The sequence below is a fragment of the Rhincodon typus genome, chromosome 15 (genome assembly GCF_021869965.1).
Source record: "Rhincodon typus isolate 14 chromosome 15, sRhiTyp1.1, whole genome shotgun sequence".
In the NCBI taxonomy this organism is placed as follows: Eukaryota; Metazoa; Chordata; class Chondrichthyes; order Orectolobiformes; family Rhincodontidae; genus Rhincodon; species Rhincodon typus.
Window position 1 is genome coordinate 45,210,946 of NC_063346.1, and position 22,783 is coordinate 45,233,728.

The window sequence follows — 22,783 nt, forward strand, 5'->3', positions numbered from 1 at the left end:
GAAGACCCTTTCTGAAGAAGGGTCCAGACCCGAAACGTCAGCTTTCCTGCTCCTCTGATGCTGCTTGGCCTGCTGTGTTCATCCAGCTCTACACCTTGTTATCTCGGATTTTCCAGCATCGGCAGTTCCTGCTATCTCCTAATGGAATGTTAGCCTTTATTACAAGAGGATGCAAGTACAGGAGTAGAGAAGTCTTGCTTCAATTGTATATGACATTGGTTAGACCACGTCTGGAGGACTGTGTGCAGTTTAGGTTTACTTGTTTCAGAAAAGCTACTGCCATAGAGGAAGTGCCATGAAGCGACACCAGATTTGTTTCCATGATGGTAGGACTGTCCTATGAAGAGAGATTGGGCAAACTGGGCCGTACTCTGGAGTTTTGAAGAACGAGAGGTGATCACATTGAAATTTAAGTGCTCAAAGGGATAGAGGGTAGATGCAGGTAAGATGTTCCCCATGGTTGAGGAGGCTGATATCCAGGGGGCACTTTGTTTAAAATGGAAATGCCACCTGGGTCTGAAATGATAAATTTACCCATAATTTTTTTAAAAACTAGTAATTTTGATAACCCCTTCCTCTTCTTCCTTTTATTGAAGCTTATTGCAATGTACTTTTACATCTTACTGATCCAGATAATCCTATCCAGGAAAAGTGAATCTAACATCCTGTCCTTTTCTAACTTTTCAGAATGATCTTTAAATTCTGTCCGGAGTGTGGCCAAAAGATAGAAGCTACTTTTAATTTTTGCCCAGCTTGTGGTTTCAAGATACCTAAAGAAGAGACTGAGGAAGATGTGCAGCCTGATTCTGTCCAGTCCACAGCATCTCCAGGTTTGTGTTTTATTAATTTCTCCCTGCCCCCTCATGATATTCTGTGTCGAAAGTTAGCGATTAATTGATTGTGAACAATGGGATCCCAAGTTCAACTTTGGTTTTGTTTCCTGTCAATTAATAGTTGGAGAAAAACATCCACAAATATCTGCCACAGTTGCCTGCCACTTTAACACACCACCTTGTTCCCTGGCCAACATCTGTGTCAGGCTTGCTGCAGTGTTCCAGCAAAGGTCAGTGCAAGCTGGAAGAACCAATGCCTCATTTTTCACTTGGGGACCCTGCAGCCCTCCAGACTCGATTTAGAGTCCAATAATTTTAGGGTCTGAACTCTCCTATGTCACTAAATCCCCATTAACAGCTAGTCACCCTCCTCGCCAGATCGTTATCAACTCCTTTGTCTGTCAAGCTGTTGTTTTTTTCATAGAATCCCTACAGTGTGGAAACAGGCCCTTCGGCCCATTAAGTCCACACTGAACCTTGGAGCATCCCACCCAGCCACCTCCTAATCTACACATCCCTGAACACTAAATTGGCAATTTAGCATGGCCAATCCACCTAGTCTGCACACCTTTGGACTGTGGGAGGAAACCGGAGCACCCAGAGAAAACCCACGCAGACACGGGGAGAATGTGCAAACTCCACACAGACAGTCGCCTGAGGGTGGAATTGCACCTGGGCCCCTGGTGCTGTGAGGCAGCAGTGCTAACCACTGAGCCACCGTGCTGCCCCTTGTTCTGTCTCTTTGGGTTCTATCCCCATCTATCGTTTACTCCTTACCCCCTCCCCCAGCCCTGTCTTCAGCATGTAAACCAACATTTTCCTAGCTACCATCAGTTCTGAGGAGGGGTCACTGGACCTGAAATATTAACTAATTTTTCTTCATAGATGCTACCAGACCTGCTGAGCTTTTCCAGCAAATTTGTTTTTGTTCCTGATTTACAGCATCGCAGTTCTTTCGGTTTTTATCCACAGATGTAATTCTTCAAATGTCTGTTCCTCTAGTTAAGATTTTCTCACTTGTCATATCTGGGATGGATTAAAAAGTAGCATTTTCTACGATTGTTTTTCATTTACTCACACTGACCCCGGTTTAAATTAAGAGTGCAGGAGCACATACGAAGTGCAGCACCAGGCATATCTAAAAATGAGTTGTCAACCTGGTGAAGCTATGAAATAAACTACTTGCTTGCCAAATAGCATTAGCAACAAGTGCTAAACAGAGTAACCGATTCCACAATCAATTACTTAAATCTCAGTTCTGCAGCCATACCAGACATGAATGTTGGTGGGCAATTAAGCAACTCATTTTTCTATAGATATTCTCATCCTCAAAAGTGTAGGAGCCCAGTACATCAGTGCAAAAGATTTGCAGCAAATGTTAGCCAGAAGTTCTGAGCAAATGACCTATGATACAGGAATTGTCATCACAAATGCCAGTCTTCAGCCGATTTGATTCACTCCACATGATATCACAAAATGGCTGGAGGCCCTGGTTGGGCAAAAATGTTGGGCTGTGGCAACATTGCAGCATTAGTGCTGAAGAACATGCTGCATCCCTGGTCAGGCGTTCTTATCACAGCTGAAACATTGGCAACTACCTAACAATTTGGGGAATTATCCAATTATGTCCTGTGCATAAAACAGGACAGATAAAACACAACCAATTATCATCCTCTTAATTGACTCTTGGATCATTAATAAAGTGATAGAAGGTATCATCAATATTGCTTCAAGCAGTACTTCCTTCATAATAACCTGCTCACTGACACAGTTTTAGTTCTGCCAGGTCTGCTCAGCTCTTGACCTTATTGCAGTCATATCCAATATGGACAGAAAGATCTGAACTTCAGTTGTGAAGTGAGAGTGACTAGCCTTGACATCAAGGCCACATATGGCCAAATGTAGCATCAGAGTGTTCCAGCAAAACTAGAGTAAATAGGATTTGGGAAAAACATTATACTTGTTGTAGACATACCTAGTACAAAGGAAGATGGTGGTGGTAGTTCCAAGTTGGCCATCCCAGGTCTGTGGAACCTCAGGAGTCCCTCAGAGTAGTGTGCGAGGCCCAACTGTCTTCATTTGCTTCATTGATCATCTCCCCTCCATGATAAGGTCCGTGAATTAATATAGATAAATCTACAACCATTCACTGTCTGTACCACTGATGGCATACAATGCAAATACTGACGATCTACCAGATGCTGTGCACAAGTTCACCAAGGCTCCTTAAATAGAACCATTTCCAAGTCATAACCACTATCATCTGGAAAGATAAGGGTGGCAGATGCATGGGAACAGTACCTTCACATGCTGCCTCAAGCCTTCCGCGATCCTTACTTTGAAAAATGTTTTTCACTGAGTCAAGATCCTGGAACTCTGAATCCTCCGTAACAGCATTGAGTGTACCCACATCAAATGGAATGCAGCAGTTCAAGAAGATAGCTCACCACTACCTTCTGTTGAACAGCTGAGAATAGGTAATAAACGCTGGCTGCCTTCTTTCAAAGTTCTTCATGTTTCGTCTGTCTTTCCTTCTGAAATGCACGTTGACACATTTTACTACATTGTAAATGAAGTTATTAGTTAATTGTTGATAATTGGCATTGTATGCCCCCAGCTCAATTACCTGTTGAAAGAAATGTCTTTCTTCCACTTGGAACTTTGTCTATAGAGCCTGCGAAACAAGTTCATTTGTCTTGATTTCTGTGGCAAGCGCTGGTACAAGTTAAGCACCCGTTACTTGCGCTGCTTGGTTGCTAACGTTTTAAATTTTAAGTGTTAAAGGTTACTTATACTTTGTAACGTTATGCTGTAGTCTTTAAAATGGTTATATTTTCACTCTCCTTTCAGCTCAGACTGTCCCCAATGCAGAGGTGCCCAAAACAAAGCACACCCCTGTGAAAATAATCCATCCGAAAAGGGAGATAGCTTCTCCAAAGAGAAAACGAGAAATGGAAACGAGTTTTCAAAGTTCCCCTACAAAACTTTCACCTGGTAAGTACTCACCATGGAAGAGATCCAATCAAATGGTTGTGTTTAAATAAAGTTGCTGATTCAATATGAAACACCAGGATTTGGAAACTATTGATTCACCTTTATTTGCTTGAGAACCCTTTTGATACCAGTTTTGCGTGCAAGGCTTCTAACCAGACATTTTTTTGTCGCTATTAATTTCTAATGAAGCAGAGAAATTACATGCAGTACTGTACAAAACAATTGTACAAAACAATTTCCATAGCCTTGTTTGTTTGATTTGATTTTTTGCTGGGTTTGAATTTTGGGTTTCCAAGTCCCAGCTGTGTCAATTTTAACATACGTAAAAGAATGTTTTTACAAAGTGTACTGGAGGACAGCAAATTCAGTGTAGTTTGTAGTCCTTTGTGTTTTCGTACTCCTTTATTTGGAAATAGTTGAGATTTCCTGCACCACATCTGTATGGTGCTGTTATATGCTTTTCCTTTTCTTCAAAAGGAAAATAACTGCTCTGAAAACAAACTGTCCTATTTCAAGTCCATACACTGCCATCAAAAATAAACAGCGCTGGGCTACATAAATGTTGTTCCTTTTTTAGCTTCAAGAAATCTCAAAGGAAAACGCCAGAAAATCAATCCATTGGAACTAATTCCAGAGCAAACAATCCTGACTGATCAGAACAATAAAAAATGGAAACTTGTTGAGCTTCTCACTCCGAGTGACAGTGAATCTGGATTGCTTTATTCAGGTATTTTCACCATGATATTGCAGAGTAAAATGTAATTTCATAACTGGAATTTATGCTGTATAGCAATGAGACTGTGTTTTGCAGTTTATTTCATGACTCTTTGAAGCACTTGTATCAAAGCCTGATGCTTTCAATTTTTGTAACTGAGTACTTTATGTATATAACTCGAGAAACATTTTTATGTAGGTGTTATATTTCTCGGCTAAAGCTATCATCAAATGTGCAGGGATATTTTCAGGCCTTTTCTGGCATGGAACATGAAAATCATGGTTACTTGCATATCTTTTGGTGTAAAGTATCTTTTTGTAACTTCTTTTTAAATGTTTATTTCTTGATCTGTCAAGAAAATGGCAGACTAAGGTGCATCTAATTTATAATTCAAATAAAACTATAATCTTGAATTACTAAAATACATTTTTCTAAAGCTGTAACAGCTAGTAATAACAGCAATATTATTTCATATGACCAATTGCCTCTCAGTAGGAGAAGTCATCCTTTCTCTTAAAATCCTGCAGTAAGTAATAGAAACTTTGAAACGCAAAAATAAAACTGCTTTTCCTTTTGTTCGTTTGCAAATGTGAAACATTGCTGGCGAGACCAGCTTTTGTTACCCAATGCCAACTGCTTTTGAGAAGGTAGTTGCCTGCTGCTCTTGAGTTCTGTGATAAAGGTATAAAAGTGTTGTTTTATATGGAGTTCCACAACTTTGTCCCAGCAAGAATGAAGGAACAGGGATATAACTCCAAATCACAACGTTGTGTGACTTGGACAGCAATTGGAGATGGTAATGCTCGCAGACCTCTTCAGGTATTAAAATGCAAGGTCTTGGAGTTGCTGTTGAAGGAGCCTTGGTGAGTCGCTCCACTGCACCGTAGACACTGCTGCCACTTTTGCATTGATAGTGAACTGCAAGTCAAGCACACTGCTTTGTCCTAGCTGATCATGTTAGAGCTGCACATATCCAGGCACCTGCATTCATTTTCTTGAATGATGGAAAGGCTTTGGAGTCAGAGTTTGAGTTATGTGTTACAGCTTGCCTAACTCCAGGCCTCCTTTTGTAAGCATTATATTTATGTGGCTGGTCCAAATAGGTTTCACCTCATTGGCAGCTGCCAGGCGATTGTTTCATCCTTGCCAACAATGGTAATGCTATTCGATATCAAGGGAAGGGAGTTAGATGTTCTCTTGTTGACAATGGACTTTGCCTGATATACGTGGTGTAAATGTTATTTGGTGGCTTATCCACCCTGGCTGGATGTTTGTCAGGTCTTGCTACAGAAATGGAATGCTTCATTAACTGAGGCATTGCGAATGAACTACACACTTTGCGATTGTTAGTGAACAACTCCACTTCTGACTTTATGGTGAAGTATCATTGAAGAAACTGAAGATGACTGGGGCTAGGGCACTGGTCTGAGGACCTTTTGCAGCATTGTCATCGGGATGAGATTATAGTACCTCCAATAATCAGTCAGTTTTCTTTTCTGTTAAATATCAATCTAGCCACTGTAATGTTTTCCTTTTGAGTCAAATGGATTCAATTTTGCATTGGCTCCTTGATGCAACATTCATTCACATGCTACAATTTTGCAGGCAGTCACTTTTCCTCTGAAATTGAACTCTTTTGCCTATGTTTGGGCAAACACTGTAAGATGTGAAGCCAAGTAGTTCCAAACGGAGTATCAACCAATAAGTAGCAATGTTGAAGTTCTGCATTATTGATAACACTCTCCCTACCTTTTGTTTGAGAATAGCCTGATTGAATAGTAATTATCCAAATTGGATTTTGTCATTGCTTTTTGCAGTCAGGGTGTACCTTCTGCTTTGTCAGTAGATGCCAGTCAGGTAGCTGTATTGGAACTGCTTGACTAGATCTATTCTTTTTGATCCCTGTCAGTGTCTCATTCTGTAGTCATCAATTCCATAACTATCCTTGGTATTTGTGAAGCTGGACTAGACTACTTCCAATCCAAGTGCCCTGTTTAACCCTGTGTTAAGCTTCAGATGCCATACTCTCCAAGAATGTTTGCTGCTTTTCCCATTGCATCACCTACCTCTATCATACCTGTGTTCACTAACATAAATGACTCCCAGTCCAGTGACTCCTCTGGTTTAAAATTCTGTACTTGTGATCAAATCTTGAAATTCATGGATACCTCTGACCCCCTTCAGTCTTGTAGCAGTCAAAACCTCTGCATTTCTCAATTCTGGCGTCTTGTTTATCCCCAATGTCATTCACCTTTCAATTGTCTAAGCACCAAGAATGCCCTCCTTTACTCTACCTTGCTGTCTTTTAAGACACCCCTCAAACTTGTTTCTATGACATGATCGAGCTTATAGTCACTTGTTCCAGTTATTCTCTTCTTTTGGCTTGGTGTCAAATTTTGATTAGTAACTCTTGAAATGTGCCTTGGAATGTTCTGCTATGTTACGGACACTCTACAAATGCTAATTTGAGTTTGGGGTTCTCCTCCTGATTGGGTTGAAGGACAAAGTTGTTGCTGATAAAATAATTATTATTTTGATTATTCACAAAATGTCTTACCTTTGCAGCACAACAAGGGGCTGGTCCATCACAACTGTGCAAATATACTGTTAAAGTGGTAAGTTATAATCTGCTTGAATTTCTAGATTTGACAACTATAATCTGATTTGTATTAATATATAATAATGGTGCCACATATTCAAATATATTTTCAGGATGCTAAGGATGGCAGAATTTTTAATGAACAAAACTTTCTTCAGCGTGCTGCAAAGCAAAGCAAAGGTAAACAGCACTTGTGTTACTGTCAGTTTAAAAAGTGTTTTTACGGTATAGACACAGTCAAAAATGATTTATACAAAGATCAAAATGATTTATACAAAGATCAAAAAAAATTAAATGGAAAAACCTTTCAATTAACGACATTTACCTAATTCCACCATGGACACCACTCCATCTGTTAATCTCCTATATGCTCTCAAATTACCTCTTAATAGGAATTGTTCAGAATACCAGGATATTTATCCATGTCTCACTTCCAAAATGCAACCATGATCATTTAAAGATATTTATCTCCCTGCTTGGCTTTGCTATCTCAGGGTCATTTTGGTTCTACAGGTTTTTCAGTCACCACAGGATGCATCTATAAATGATGAAAAGTGAATAATGTAACATTATGGGTTTTGGAGTTTAAAATAGAGGCAGGTGGACATGTGTCAACTCTTTGAAGACTTTTTTTTAAAAATCTGGTCAGAAGGTCATTTGGAACAGTGATCTAAGTGCTTCGATTCAAGAAAGCATGGGTACATTTAAGAGAATGGAAGAACCCATGCAGTGTTAGTAGGTGGGATGTTTATGCAGCTGAGTATACAATAGATCAGAAATTCGGTAGTTTCGTTTTGACCTTCAGAACAGAAAGTTTGTGGTCTTTGTTCAGAAGGAAGATAAGTTTCTCTGAGTAAAATACTTTTAGTTTGAGGGAACCCATTGTCCTAGCCAAAGTATTGTTAGTTGGGGAGCTTCCAAGCCAGGAGAGTTTGTGTAGAAGTCTTCAAGAATTGAGAATTTGAACCATATAATGGTGAAATCTTTGTGTCAGTGGACTGAGAAAGGAATCTTACAACTGTCTTCTCCATTCAAGGAAAATCAACTAGGAGGAATCAGTTAAGTACAAATTAAACTCTGAAATTGAGAATCCATAAAAAGACAGCAAAGAACAAGTTAAAATCTTGTTTTTCTGTTTATGTTAAGATCTTTCTAAATATGTATGCGTGCACGCATGTGCGTGTCTGTGTGGTTATCTTTTCCATTTGTGTAATAAACTTGTGTCCTGGTGTTGAATAACATTTGCAGCCTCATGAATATGTTTCAGACTAACCATTGCAAAAACCACCCGTTTCTTTCTGGAATCTGACTTGTTCAGCATTGCTGTCAGCTGGGATCATAGTGCCATCTGTCAATCTTAAATTTCCATTCGCGTTCATACGAAGGCCAAGTTAATTGAGTTTCTTTACAGTCAGTAATCAGCAAGATATTATTTTGTGCCATCTTGGTTTATTAACTACAAGCACAAGAACTGCAGAGTTGTAACATTTCACAGCTGAACAGAAATGTGCAGAGTATGTGGTTTTTATTCCAAATATGAGATATCTTCATGTAGGAACACTTCCACTGTTGAATTGCCATTGATAATGGCAATCAGAACTGTTCCACCATTGCAAGTATCCTATTTAGTAATAGAGCTATTAGACAGATATGTTGGTCCACAATTCCAGTTGCTGCAATTTCAAAATTAGCCCCAAATTAATTTTGCTCATAAAGTAGATTGAATATAAGAATTACGAGCAAGAGTAGACCATATGGCCTCCTGTGCCTGCTTCACCATTCAGTAATACCATGGCTGAGCATATAACTTCACTTTCTCATTTTGATCAAGAAAGCTTGTGTGGGGATTTTTCATGCAATGCAAGTGATCTGACAACAGCATACAATTTCTCTCAATTTGTGCAGTTTAATTGTTGATTTTTAGAAGAATTATGCTTAATATTTTGCTTTGAAAATATTGTCAAAGTTAGTTACTGCCTGTAAAATACTTAATGTCATTAGAACAGCAATTCAAGTAACTTACAAATTTTAAAACAAATCATGTAATTTATTCTGCTAAAGTTTTGTTGTCTGTTATGTTGTAAATGTTCTTGATAGACATCTCCATTTGTCAAAAAAACAGTATTTGTATTAGTTTATTTTTTTTTATTAGTGGACAAATGGCTGAAGTCTCATATGATGACATTTCTGGGAATTCCGACATGTGTTGGCTTTGGATTCCATGAAAATATTTGCAGGTTAGTGTATGAATGTGTAGTTCAGAAAAAAATTAGCAATTCTTTAACTGGATACAAAATTGGCTTGAACGTAGGAGATAGAGGGTGGAGGTGGAGGTTTTCAACTAGCGGTGTACTGCGAGGATTGGTGCTGGTCCACTACTTTTTGTCATCTTAAATGATTTTGGATGTGAATATAGGAAGAATGGTCAGTAATTTCACAGATGACACCAAAATTGGTGGTGTATTGCATAGTGAAGAAGGCTGTCTCAGAGTTCAACGGGACCTCGATTAGATGAGCTGATGGGCAAGGAGCGGCAGATGAAGTTTAAATTAGATAAATGTGAGATGTTGCATTTTGGTAGGGCAGGACTTTGTGTGTGTGTGTGTGTGTATAATATATATATTATGGTAGGGTCCTGGGGAATGTTGCTGAACGGAGACCTTGGGGTGCAGGTTCATAGTTCCTTGAAGGTGGAGTCACAGGTAAACAGTAATGAAGGAGTTGTTTGGTGTACTTGCCTTTATTGGTCAGTGCATTGATTATAGGAGTTGGAATGACATGTTGCGGCTGTACAGGACATTGGTTAGGTCACTTTTGGAATACTGCATTCAGTTCTGGTCTCCAGATGTAGTTAAACTTGAAAGGGTTCAAAAAAATACATAAGGATGTCGCTGGGGATGGAGGGTTTTAGCTATAGGGAGAAGCTGAATAAGCTGGGGCTGTTTTCTGTGCAGCGTCAGAAGCTGAGGGGCAACCTTACAGGTTTATAAAATCATGAGGGGCAACTCATGCCAAGATCTTTTTCTCAGGGTAGGATAGCATAGGTTTAAGGTGAGACGGGAAAGATTTTAGAAGATACCTAAGAGGGGCAGTATTTCACACAAAGGATGGTGCATATATGAAATGAGCTGCCAGAGGTGGTGATGGAGACTGGTACAATTACACCATTTAAAAGGCATCTAGAAGGGTACGTGAATAGGAAGGGTTTAGAGGGATGTGGGTAAAATGCTGGCAAATGGAGCCTCATTAATTTAGAATATCTGGGCATGGACGAGTTGGACTGAAGGGTCTGTTTCCATGCTGTATAATTCTATGACTGTCTCCCGAAGGACCAGGAGAACTTTTTTTTCCTACTTAAACTCTTTATAACTACTAGATTTTATTTAAAATCCTCTTAATCTCTTCTGTGCCTGATAATCTTTTTAACAAATAATGATTTTGTCAGTCTATTGGTTTGGAGGAATTATACTGACGTTAATTTGAGAGAGCTGAATCATTAGTAGAGATATCAATTTGTGAATATTTGATTAATTTGCACAGTATGTTAATTCAGCTGCTTCAGTGTTCAAGTTAATGATCTTGTGATGCCAACATTAACACAGTTGCGTACAGTGGCAAATCTCAATATTTTGTACCTTAGATTGCTGGTGCAGAAACGTAGCTAATTTTGGTAACTGACTTAAACATGGAAACACTGTTTCTTAACCTAGTTACAGCAAAGAAATCCATAAAGGAGTTAAAATCCTATTGAACAATCACAGCCATTTAGGAGCAAGAATGAAGGTCAAAGTTCTTGGAATTCAGGTTGTATTAGGTAAAGAGCAGAGCAAAACAAGGTACTCCATCATATGGCCAGTAGATTTAGAAGGGAGCCACATAAAGTGATTGGATTTGTAAATTGTGTCTGAAGTGAACAGGAGCTTGGTTAAGTAGCCTTTGTATGTTGTTACAAATGTGTCACCATTATTGTAGATTCTGATCCTGATCTGACTTAAACAGATTTAAAACATTTTTCAAAGGTCAGATTCAGTGCAGTGGGAAACTAAATCTTACAGCAAACTAAATTGTTTGACATCTTTGGCACCTACAGTAATGACTTTCTAATACTATGAAATGGATACCCTCTTCCTGTGCTCTGTCATTTTAAATATTTGCAAATCTTACGTTTTCCCTTCCAAAAGCTGAAAGGACCATTCCATCTATAATACATTCCTCAATTTCCCAACATCTTCCTTTCAAACAACACCTGTCTTTTTACCTGCCTTCCTTCTCACCTTCCAAGGGCTGAAACAGGTGTTCTATGCAAAATAGCGACTTGCTTGTAATTAATTTAATATAGTGTTTATTATTCACTGCTGACAAAGCAGTCTCCTCTATTTTAGGGAAATGAAACAGCCCAGATGATTGGTTTGCTGAAAACTTCCAATTAGCCCACAAGATGGTCCTGAGCTTCCAGCTGCCTGCCTTTTGTATTCTGTGCTCCTGTCCCACTCGGTTCTTTTTGCCTTTGGCCTCCTGCAATGTCCCAAGGAGTCTCAATATAAGTTCAGAGGTTGCTGGAAAAGTTCAGGTCTGGCAGCATCTGTGAAGAAAAACTGGAGTTAACGTTTTGGGTCCGATGACCCTTCCTCAGACCCTTCTGAGGAAGGGTCACCGGACCTAAAACATTTAACTCCGGTTTTTTTTCACAGGTGCTGCCAGACCTGCTGAGTGTTTCCAGCAACTTCTGTTTTTGTTCCTGATTTACAGCATCTGCAGTTCTTTCGTTTTTTTTCCAACATACAAGTTGCTGTGCCTCCTGTTTCTTTCACTGACGCCCTAGCAACATTCTGTTTTGCCTCTGTGGTCTCCCCTCATATTAGAAAATTTTCAGCAGGCCCCAACCAGTGTTTCTTCTGTGTAAGTATTAATTATGCAATGAGACATATATTTTGTTTTACTTAATATACAAACTTATTGCTGACACTGAACAGCTATTTTGTCAAATCATGGAGGCATCCTTGATTGACATATACATATTGTGATTCAGTGATACAGAAGTTTACACTGTGGCTGATATTGATAGAGTTCTTTTTGAGTTAGTGAACTGTTATTGAGTTGGCTGAGTAATGTTGAAGTTGAGACTGACTCTTGGGTTGGTAAAGTGTCACTGAAGCTGATAAAGTTGAGGATGATGTCAGCCATATTAACTTGGACTCACTGCTGTCTGTTGCTGGCGGGTTGTGTGAAATGGACCCACTGAAACTTTCTTCATGGGTATTTTGGTACCAGTAATTGGTATTGAGATCTCCGCATTGCCAATTGGCATTTTCTATTTCGGGGCTGGAGACTAAAGTGATATTTTGCACTTATTGATCAATGACTAGAGGCTAGATGTTTTGGATACTGGAATCTTCAGCTATCCGTATCAAATTGACTTTGTGTCTGTACTATGGAGAACAGGAGCCATATATCCATCTTTAAAACCTTTAAATGGATGCCAGATGAGCACCCCTCAACCGAGATAGTGTAACATGGAAGTAGGATAGGCCATTTGCACCTTTTTGAGGATGTTAATCTATTAATCAAATCTGTTAAATCCTATTTTGTTTCCATTTGTCTGTTTTGGTTGTGTTTTACATACTAATACTTCATTGGGCTTGCACCTGGATGTCAATTTAACTGTCAAATTTATTTTTGTAGGTTTCTAGTATTCCCAAACTTGGGTAACAGTCTGCATTCAATTCTTGATAAAACTAAGAAATCCTTGTCCAAGAAAGCAGTACTTCAGCTGTCTTATAGAATGGTGAGTGTTGGTAAAAATACATATTTCTAGTTTGGGTTCAGTCTTACATGTTAGTTAAAATGTTAATTTCTTATCTTCACCAGATTGATGTGCTTGAGTACATTCATACAAATGAATATGTACATGCTGATATCAAGCCAGAAAATATTTATGTGAATCCAAATGATTTAGAACAGGTAAGAAATATTTTCTCCATCTTGGATAATTTAAACTTCTGCAATGGCTTATTGTGATGCTCTTTCGCTCGGAAGCAATACAGTAAGAAAAACTCTTCAAGGAATCTAATTGTTTTGAATGTTGGGAAATGACGTCTAAGAGTGGGTGTCATTTGTAACTATTGAACAGTAAGAAATATTGGTCCATGCGCAAACTCAGGTATGGCTGCCAACCAGGCACAAAGGAGAGCTGGAGACATACGACAGTCTGCATACAAATACAGAAGTGTTTGCAGGTACTGTGCAAATGAGCCTAAAATGGTCCAAAACTAGGAAAGCTGTTAGAATAACTTACAGTAAAGAATTGGGTGTTTTATTCAAACTGCACACAGCTCAAACTGAAATGTTATTGGTCAGTTGGTTGAAAAGAATTTCTGGAGAGCTACACCATTAGGAAAGGGTTTGTAAACTTGTACTTTGCTGATAGTAACCACGCAAGTGAAACCTGGAGAATGTGTTCTTTAGATAGGACTCCTGGCACACCCTATGTGAATAAAGAACAGCATATTGTAGACGCACAAAACATCGATGCTGAATGGGAATACTTGTGGCTGTTTATTTGTTTTACCTACTTAAACTGCAGTTTACCTTTTTTATTTGGAGAATCATTTGTCTGTAAATTCATGTTTAATTTGCATTGGTATTAATGCTTGTAAAGGTAGAAGGCAAAAAGTGAAATCTTGTAATTTTCATCTGGGTCATTCTGTAAATTTGGGTACTTTGGTTCACAATTCCCCAACAGGGATCATAATGGTTCAGACAGTAAAAGCACAGGTGGTGCTGTTGAGAATGAGTTTTTAGCGTTGAATATCTATTTTATGCAAAGTAGGAAAGTCTCTTTTTGGATGTTTAGGCTCTGCCGAACTAACAGATCTCGACCTCTGTGGATTGATCACATGAAAGTAAATATGATCTAATTGTCATTCCCGAAATGTGACTACAGGATGACACTGTTTGAGTCTTGCGTATTAAAGGGGCTATGATATTCAAAAAGACTAGAAACCTAGAAAGGAGTACATTTGTGCAATAATTGGAGGTTACCTTGTTTCAGGAGATCAGGATGTCAAATTCGTTTGGCTGGAGATGAGGAATAGTAGGGGTAAAAGTCACTAGTCTGCATGCCACCTAATAGTAAACGCAATGTAGGACAAAAGTACATGAGAAATAATACTGGGTGCTTGTGATAATGGAGCAGCAACAGCTATGGGTGATTTTAATCTACGTACATAACATCTATGTACAAAATCAGATTGGCAGTGGTAGCCTGGATGAACAGCTCATGGGATTCTTTCAAGGTAATCTCTTAGAGCAACACATTCCGAACCAACCTGCTACACTAGACTTGTATACTGCGACAGGATTATTTAATGAACTCAGTCATGGAATTGATTAGCAGTGATCACTAGGTCATTTGAATTTTACATCCAATTTGAAAGAGAAAAGTGGGTTTAAGACTGTATTTTAAATTTTAAGAATGGTGAAAGAGGAAAACCAGGGAATTATAGACCAAGTAGCTTCACATCTGTGATAGGGAAATTGTTGGAGTCTGTAATCAAGGATGGGATAACTGAACATCTTAAATTTTCAGTTAATCATGGAAAGCCAGCTTGGATTCACGGCGGGTAGGTCATGTCTGACAAACTACTGCTTTGAATGAGGTTGTTGACTTGCTTGTCGAGCTGGTTTGTTCTTGTTCAGACGTTTCGTTACCATGCTAGGTGACATCATCAGTAGAGCCTCCAATGAAGCAATGTTATTCTGCTCTGCTTGGAATTTATACTGTCTCGTCCGTTATGGTGAGTAGAGTCATTTCCGGTTTTGATCTGTAGGGGTTTGTATATGGGGTCCAATTCTACATGTTTGTGGATTGCATTATGGTTGGAGAATCATGCCTCTAGGAATTCCCATACGTGTCTATGTTTGGCTTGGGCAACTATAGTTACCTTGTCCCAGTTAAACTGATGTCCTTCATTGTCTGAGTGTACCGATATTAAGGAGAGTTCGTTGTGTCGTTTTGCTGCTAATTGATGTTCACCCTGGAGATTATATTAAAAGACAACAGACTCAAGGACGAAACACCGCAAGCTATCCAACCAACGATAATACCCACACTACACAGAAGGAACAAAGGGGACAACCTGAACAAATCAGAGCAGAGAAAGGGTGCATGACCGTCATTATGAACAAACCAGACTACGTTAAGAAAGTACAGGCATTGCTTGCACATACAGCCACTTAGCAACAGGTGGCAATAGACCCAACACTGCAGCTAGGTATTAGGATCACGCAGACACTGAAAAGACGAAAGGATGCAGGGCAAATAACCAAGACGGACTACATGAGAACGAAACCAGAAGGCTGGAACAACCCCCGCTTCTGTGGACTTCCTAAATTACACAAACCACACATCCCCCTCAGACCCATTGTTTCCCTAACAGGCACTCTTTCACACAAACTGGCCAAGGACCTACAACAGAGATTGAAACACCTAGTTGACGGATCACTCCATTCCATCCACTCAACTCAAGATTTCCTCAATACCCTCAAGAACTTAAAGATCAGTGACAACGAGATTATTGTGTTCTTTGACATCACAGCTTTATTCATATCAATCAACATCCCACTAGCCAAAGAGACAGTGGCCACATTACTAGAGAGAGCAGCAGTGCAAACCAGCAGCTCCATCAGCGATGACAACATACTTAATCTACTAGACCTCTGCCTCACCACACACTTCGTCTTTAATGGTCAAGTATACAAACAGATCAACAGTACACCAATGGGGTCACCCATCTGAGGGCTGATTGCAGGAGCAGTCATTGCAAAGACTAGAACACACCACCCTTCCCTGCGTTCAACTTAAATTGACAACACATTTGTCATTATTAAACACAACAAATTAGAAGAGACCCACCACCACCTCAACAATGTATTTGCAGGGATTAAATTCGCAAGGAAAGAAGAAAACAACAATCAACTTCTGTTTCTGGATGTTAAAGTTTTGCGTATGACCAACGGGGAGCTCCAAACCTGAGTATACAGAAAAGCAACCCACACTGATCAAATCCTCAACTTTCACAGCAACCACTCCAATGTTCTCAAACAAAGCTGCATTAGGACACTATTTAAACGGGCCAGGACACACTCCAATACTCCAGAACTGTGCAAGAAGGAGGAAGAGCACCTATACAAAATCCTCGCTTTAAACAGCCCTGCAACTTTATTCACAGATGCCTACTCAACAGGCAACCACAAGAGGACACAGTACGCCCTAACACACTGGCCACATTGCCCGACATCAAGAAGATATCGGAAATGACAACAAGACTCCTAAGACCACTAGGAATCTGGTAGCCCACAAGCCCACAAACACTCAAGGATTAAAGACCCCATTCCCACCACATGCAGAACCAATATGATTTACAAAATACCGTGCAATGACTGCCACAAACATTACATCAGATAGACAGGAAGGAAACTAGCCATCAGAAAACATGAACATCAACTAGCAGCAAAACGGCACAACGAACTCTCCTTAATATCGGTATACTCAGGCAATGAAGGCCATCATTTTAACTGGGACAAGGTAAGGTAACCATAGCCCAAGCCAAACATAGACATGTATGGGAACTCCTAGAGGCATGGCTCTCCACCCGTAATGCAATCAACAAACATATAGAATTGGACCCCATATACAAACCCATACGGATCAAAACCGGAAATGACTCACCCTAACGGACCAAACAAAGTAGAATAGCATCACTTCACCGGAGGCCTCGCTGATGATGTCACCGAATATGGTGACGAAACGTCTGAACAAGAACAAGCCAGCTCAGCGAGCAAGTCAACTACCTCACCCACGACCCAAGCTACGGACCTTTGCCAATACTTTAAATATACTGCTTTGAATTTTTTTGAAAAGGTGTCTAAGGCAGTAGACAGGGAAATGTGTATAGATGTTGTTTATATGGACTTCCAGAGGGCATTTGATCCAGTCCCACAAAAGAAACTGTTAAGTAAGGTCTGTGGAATTGAGGGCAATTTACTGACAAGGTTGGGATTTGGCGGAATAGCAGGTGACAAAGTGGGAATAATGAGTAGGTACTCAAATTGGCAGGATGTGACCAGTGGATTCCCACAAGGATCTGCTGGGGCCTCAATTTTTCACATTATAAATAACTTGGATAATGGCATAGAAAGTCATATATCCAGATTTGCTGATGACACAAAGTGAGGTGACATTGTAGACAGTGTAGATAGTCTATCAATATCTCATTGTAATTTTATGCTGTGAATGTGTAATGTAAACAGGTGTAAGGTTATCCATTTTGGACCAAAAGAGAATAGATCAGGGTAGTTTTTAGATGGTATGAAGTTAAATACAGTGAATGCTGAAAGAGACTTGGGGTTCAGGTATGTAGGCCTTTAAGTTGTGACAAACAGGTACAGAAAATAATCCAAGAAAACTAATGGAGTGCTGGCCTTTATAGCAAAAGGACTAGCGTACAAGGATGCAGAAATTATGCTGCACTTGTGCATAAACCTGGTTAGAATCCATGGAGTACTGAGAGCAGATCTGGGCACCACACCTTTAGGAAGGATATATTGGCCTTGGAAGGAGTACGATGTAGGTTTACAAAAATGATTTAAAAAAAACGAAAGAACTGTGGATGCTGTAAATCAGGAACAAAAAAAGTTGCTGGAAAAGCTCAGCATGTCTGGCAGCATTTGTGAAGGGAAAAAAAAGAGAGTTAACGTTTCGGGTCCAGTGAACTTTCAGTTCTGAGGAAGTGTCACCGGACCCGAAATGTTAACTCTTTTTATTCCCTTCACAGATGCTGCCAGACCTGCTGAGCTTTTCCAGCAACTGTCATTACAAAAATGACACTTGGACTTCATGAGTTAAAAGGAGAGATTATGATCTGCAAAGTTTTTGAGAAAGTAATAAGAAAACACAAGGTAGATAAACTATTTCCGCTGACTGGAGATTCTATGACTAGTCTGAGAACAAAGGCCACACCATTTAGGAGAGATGTTCGGAAGCAGTTCTATACATCAAAGCATGGTCGATGTAGAACTTTTTCACAAATGGTAGTGGATGCAGGATCAGTTGTTCATTTTATCTATCTCAGATTTAAAATTTTTGTTAAGCAAAGATGCTAAGGGATAAGGGCCAGAGATAGATATGCCGTTAGGACACAGATCAGCCATTAACTTATTGAATGATGGCACAGGCTTGAGGGGCTATTCCTGTTTGTGTTCTTAAATGTGAATAAAAGTAACTATGTGGCCATGGAAGCTGAGGCAGTTCAGATGAACTGGCATACTAGGCTACAAGATGGATCAATGGGGATGTACTGGCAGACATTTAAGGGGATATTTTAGAATACTCAGAATAAATATTTTCCGACTAAAATAAAAAATCCAAAGGGAGAATTCATCATCTGTGATTAACTAAACTTAAGGCAAACCACATTCTCTAGGAAAAAGCTTATAATTGCACAAAGATGAATGGTAGATCAGATGAGTGGACAGAATATAAAGAATGGCTGAGAATGAAATTTCTTTCTCCAGATTAGGATATAAGAGGAGGCTAGCTAGAAATAAATAGCAAGGATTTCAACAGGCATCTAAAAAGGAAAAGAGTAAGTAAAGTGAAGGTTGGTCCTGTAGATATTGAGCATTGTGGGTTAATCGTAGATTATACGGAAATGGCGGATGAAATGAAAAAACATTTTGCTTCTCTCTTCACTACAAAGTACAAAAAAATGTTCAATAATATTTTTAAATCGGGAGGTGAAAGGAAGAGCAGAACTTTGTGAAATTACAATCACCAGAGAAGCAGTCCTAGTTATAGCTGGGAATTTAGGAAATCTCAAGGTTTTTGCGAAGAATCAGTATGATTTTGTCGAAGGGGAAACATGATTAACCAAGTTATTGGAGACAACAAGGTGCAGAGCTGGATGAACACAGCAGGCCAAGCAGCAGCAGAGGAGCAAAAAGGCTGAAGTTTCGGGCCTAGACCCTTCACCAGAAATGGGGGAGGGGAAGGGGGTTCTGAAATAAATAGGGAGAGAGGGGGAGGCGGATAGAAGATGGATAGAGGAGAAGATAGGTGGAGAGGAGACAGACAGGTCGAAGAGGCGGGGATGGAGCCAGTAAAGGTGAGTGTAGGTGGGGAGCTAGGGAGGGGATAGGTCGGTCCAGGGAGGACGGACAGGTCAAGGGGGCGGGATGAGGTTAGTAGGTAGGAGATGGGGGTGCGGCTTGAGGTGGGAGGAGGTGATAGGTGGGAGGACGAACAGGTTAGGGAGGAGGGGACGAGCTGGGCTGGTTTTGGGATGCGGTGGGGGGAGGGGAGATTTTGAAGCTTGTGAAATCCACATTGATACCATTGAGCTGCAGGTTTCCCAAGCGGAATATGAGTTGCTGTTCCTGCGACCTTCGGGTGGCATCGTTGTGGCACTGCAGGAGGCCCAGAATGGCCATGTCGTCTGCGGAATGAGAGGGCAAGTTGAAATGGTTCGCGACTGGGAGGTGCAGTTGTTTAGGAGGAGGCCGATGTAGAGGAGGCCTGCTCCTGCCCCACCGAACTTATCTCCAACTATCTGGACTCCATTTTCTCCCCCTTGGTCCAGGAACTCCCTACCTATGTCCGTGACACCACCCACGCCCTCCACTTCCTCCAGAACTTCCAATTCCCCGGTCCCCAACACCTCATCTTCACCATGGACGTCCAGTCCCTATACACCTGCATTCCCCATAAAGATGGCCTAAAGGCCCTCCGCTTCTTCCTGTCCCGCAGGCCCGACCAGTCCCCCTCCACTGACACCCTCACCTGCTTAGCCGAACTCGTCCTCACCCTCAACAACTTCTCTTTCAATTCCTCCCACTTCCTACAGACAAAGGGGGTGGCCATGGGTACCCGCATGGGCCCAAGCTATGCCTGCTTCTTTGTAGGTTACGTGGAACAATCCCTTTTCCGTACCTACACTGGCCCTAAACCCCACCTCTTCCTCTGTTACATTGATGACTGTATCGGCGCCGCCTCGTGCTCCCGTGAGGAGCTCGAACAGTTCATCCACTTCACCAACACCTTCCACCCCAACCTTAAGTTCACCTGGACCATCTCTAAAACCTCTCTCTCCTTCCTGGACCTCTCTGTCTCCATCTCGGGCAACCACCTAGAAACCGATATCCATTTCAAGCCCACTGATTCCCACAGCTACCTAGAATACACCTCCTCCCACCCACCTTCCTGCAAAAATGCCATCCCCTATTCCCAATTCCTTCGCCGCATCTGCTCCCAGGATGAGGCATTCCACTCCCGTACATCTCAGATGTCCTTGTTTTTCAAAGACTGCAATCCCTCCCCTCCCCCCCAAGGGGTCGAGAACGCCCTCGACCGTGTCTCCCACATTTCCCGCAACTCATCCCTCACACCCCGCCCCCGCAATAGCAACCAAAAAAGAATCCCCCTTGTCCTCACATACCACCCCACCAACCTCCAGATCCAACGCATAATCCTCCAACACTTCCACCATCTGCAATCCGACCCCACCACCAAAGACATCTTTCCCTGCCCACCCTTATCTGCTTTCCAGAGAGACCACTCTCTCCGTGACTCCCTCGTCTGCTCCACACTCCCCTCCAGCCCGACCACACCCGGCACTTTTCCCTGCAACCCCAGGAAGTGCTACACCTGCCCCCATATCTCCTCCCTCATCCCCATCCCAGGCCCCAAGAAGACTTCCCACATCAAGCAGATCTGCTAATGTGGTATACTGCAATAACCTTGGATTGTGAAGGCATGATAGTTAAAGTTCCTGATGACCCAAAGATAGATAAAGTATGTCGTTAGGGAATGCAGATGGATATAGGTAGGTTGAGTGAGTGGACAAAAATCTGATAAGAGTATTATGTGGAAAATGTGAAGTAGTCCACTGGCAGGGAGAATGCAAGAGCAGAGTATTACTTAAGTGGAGAATGACTGGAATTCCAAGGAGCAGAGGGATCTAGATGTTCTAGTGCATGAGTCACTAAAGGTTAGTATCCAGAAATAACAAGAAATCAAGAAGACGATTGGAATGCTAGCCTTTTATTATGAGGAATTTTTTTGTTGTTCAATGTTCTGCTTAATTGATACAGTGTAGAGCTGGAAGAACACAGCCGGTCAGGCAGCATCAAAGGAGTAGGAGATTCGATGTTTTGGGCCTGGACCCCTGAGACCCAAAACATCGACTCTCCTACTCTGACGCTGCCTGACCTGCCTGATAGTGCTCCACACTATCAACTCTGACTCCACCATCTGCAGTTCTTGCTGTCTCTGCATGTTCTGCTTAAGTTCTGCAATACAGTGGTGAGATTGCATCTCTTGTACTGTGCGCAGTTTTACACCCTTCTGTAAATAACAAGACGAAATGTAATTGTGTCGTCAAGATGTACCGCGTGGAAACAGACCCTTTGATCCAACCCATACGTACTGACCAGATATCTTAAATTAATCTAGTCCATTTGTCAGCATTTGGCCCATCGCCATCTAACCCCTTCTTATGCATGTACCCATCCAGATGCCTTTTAAATGTTGTAATTGCACCAGCCTCCTCCACTTCTCTGGCAGCTCGTTGCATACACACACCACCATCTGTGTGAAAAAGTTGTTGCTTGGGACCCTTTTAAATCTTGCCCCTCTCACCTTAAACTTATGCCCTTTAGTTTTGGACTCCCCTACCCTGGGGAAAAAACCTTGGCTATTCAATCTATCCATGCCCCTCACGATTTTATAAACTTGCATAAGGCCACCCCTCAGCCTGTGATGCTCCAGAGAAAATAGCCCCAACCTATTCAGCTTCTCCCTACAGCTGAAACATTCCAACCCTGGCAACATCCTTAAATCTTTTTTGAATTCTTACAAGCAGCATCTCACGTTTATCTAAATTGAACTCCATCTGCCACTTTTTGGCCTATCTGATCAAACTTCTATTGTACTCTGAAGTCACCTCTTGGCTGTCCATTACACCACCAATTTTGGTGTCATCTGCAAATTTACTAACAATACGTCTTGTATTCACATCCGAATCATTGATTATAAATGATAAAAAGCTGTGGACCCAGCACCGATCCTTGTGGCACACCACTGGTCACAAGCCTCCTGTCTGAAAAGCAACACTCCTCCACCACCCTCTATTTCCTACCTTTGAGCCAGTTATGTATCCAAATGGATAGTTCTCCCTGTATCCCATGTGTTGGTGACAATTCAAATAAGATTTACCAAATCGATGCCTAGAATGAGCAGGTTGGACTTGTTTCCGGTGAGGTTTAGAAGAGCGAGAGGTGACTTGATTGGTTTTGACAAGGGTGTGGAAAGGAGTAGTACTCCTGTGGCTGAGTCTAGAATGAGTGGGTGGTGGGGGGTGGGGTGGGGGCGCTGCTGGGGAGCACTCTTTCAACCTAAGAGCCGTCCCTTTAGGACACAGATGGGGAGAAATTTTCTTGGAAGGCTGTGACTTTTAAATACTGTCCCAAGGTAATGGAGGCAGTTTGATGCAGAACCGAGAGGAGAGAAAGCAGTTCAGACTTAGACCTTAAAGCTGTCAGTAAGTTAAATTGCTTTCGCCCCTGCAGTTGCTCTTGGTCATGCTC

General features: G+C 41.2%; 1 protein-coding gene across 3 annotated transcripts in view; it reads left to right on the forward strand.

The window, feature by feature from the left end:
• LOC109919579 (VRK serine/threonine kinase 3) overlaps positions 1-22,783 on the forward strand; it is a 49,844-nt gene that overhangs the window by 4,569 nt on the left and 22,492 nt on the right. For all 3 annotated transcript variants that reach the window (XM_020519629.2, XM_048605625.1, XM_020519620.2), the window contains exons 2-9: positions 688-830; positions 3,684-3,827; positions 4,405-4,554; positions 7,108-7,157; positions 7,255-7,321; positions 9,294-9,378; positions 12,824-12,926; positions 13,010-13,102. In XM_020519629.2, coding sequence (XP_020375218.1) covers positions 689-830; positions 3,684-3,827; positions 4,405-4,554; positions 7,108-7,157; positions 7,255-7,321; positions 9,294-9,378; positions 12,824-12,926; positions 13,010-13,102 — 834 coding nt within the window. In that variant the 5' untranslated portion in view covers position 688. The remainder of the gene's footprint in view (positions 1-687; positions 831-3,683; positions 3,828-4,404; positions 4,555-7,107; positions 7,158-7,254; positions 7,322-9,293; positions 9,379-12,823; positions 12,927-13,009; positions 13,103-22,783) is intronic.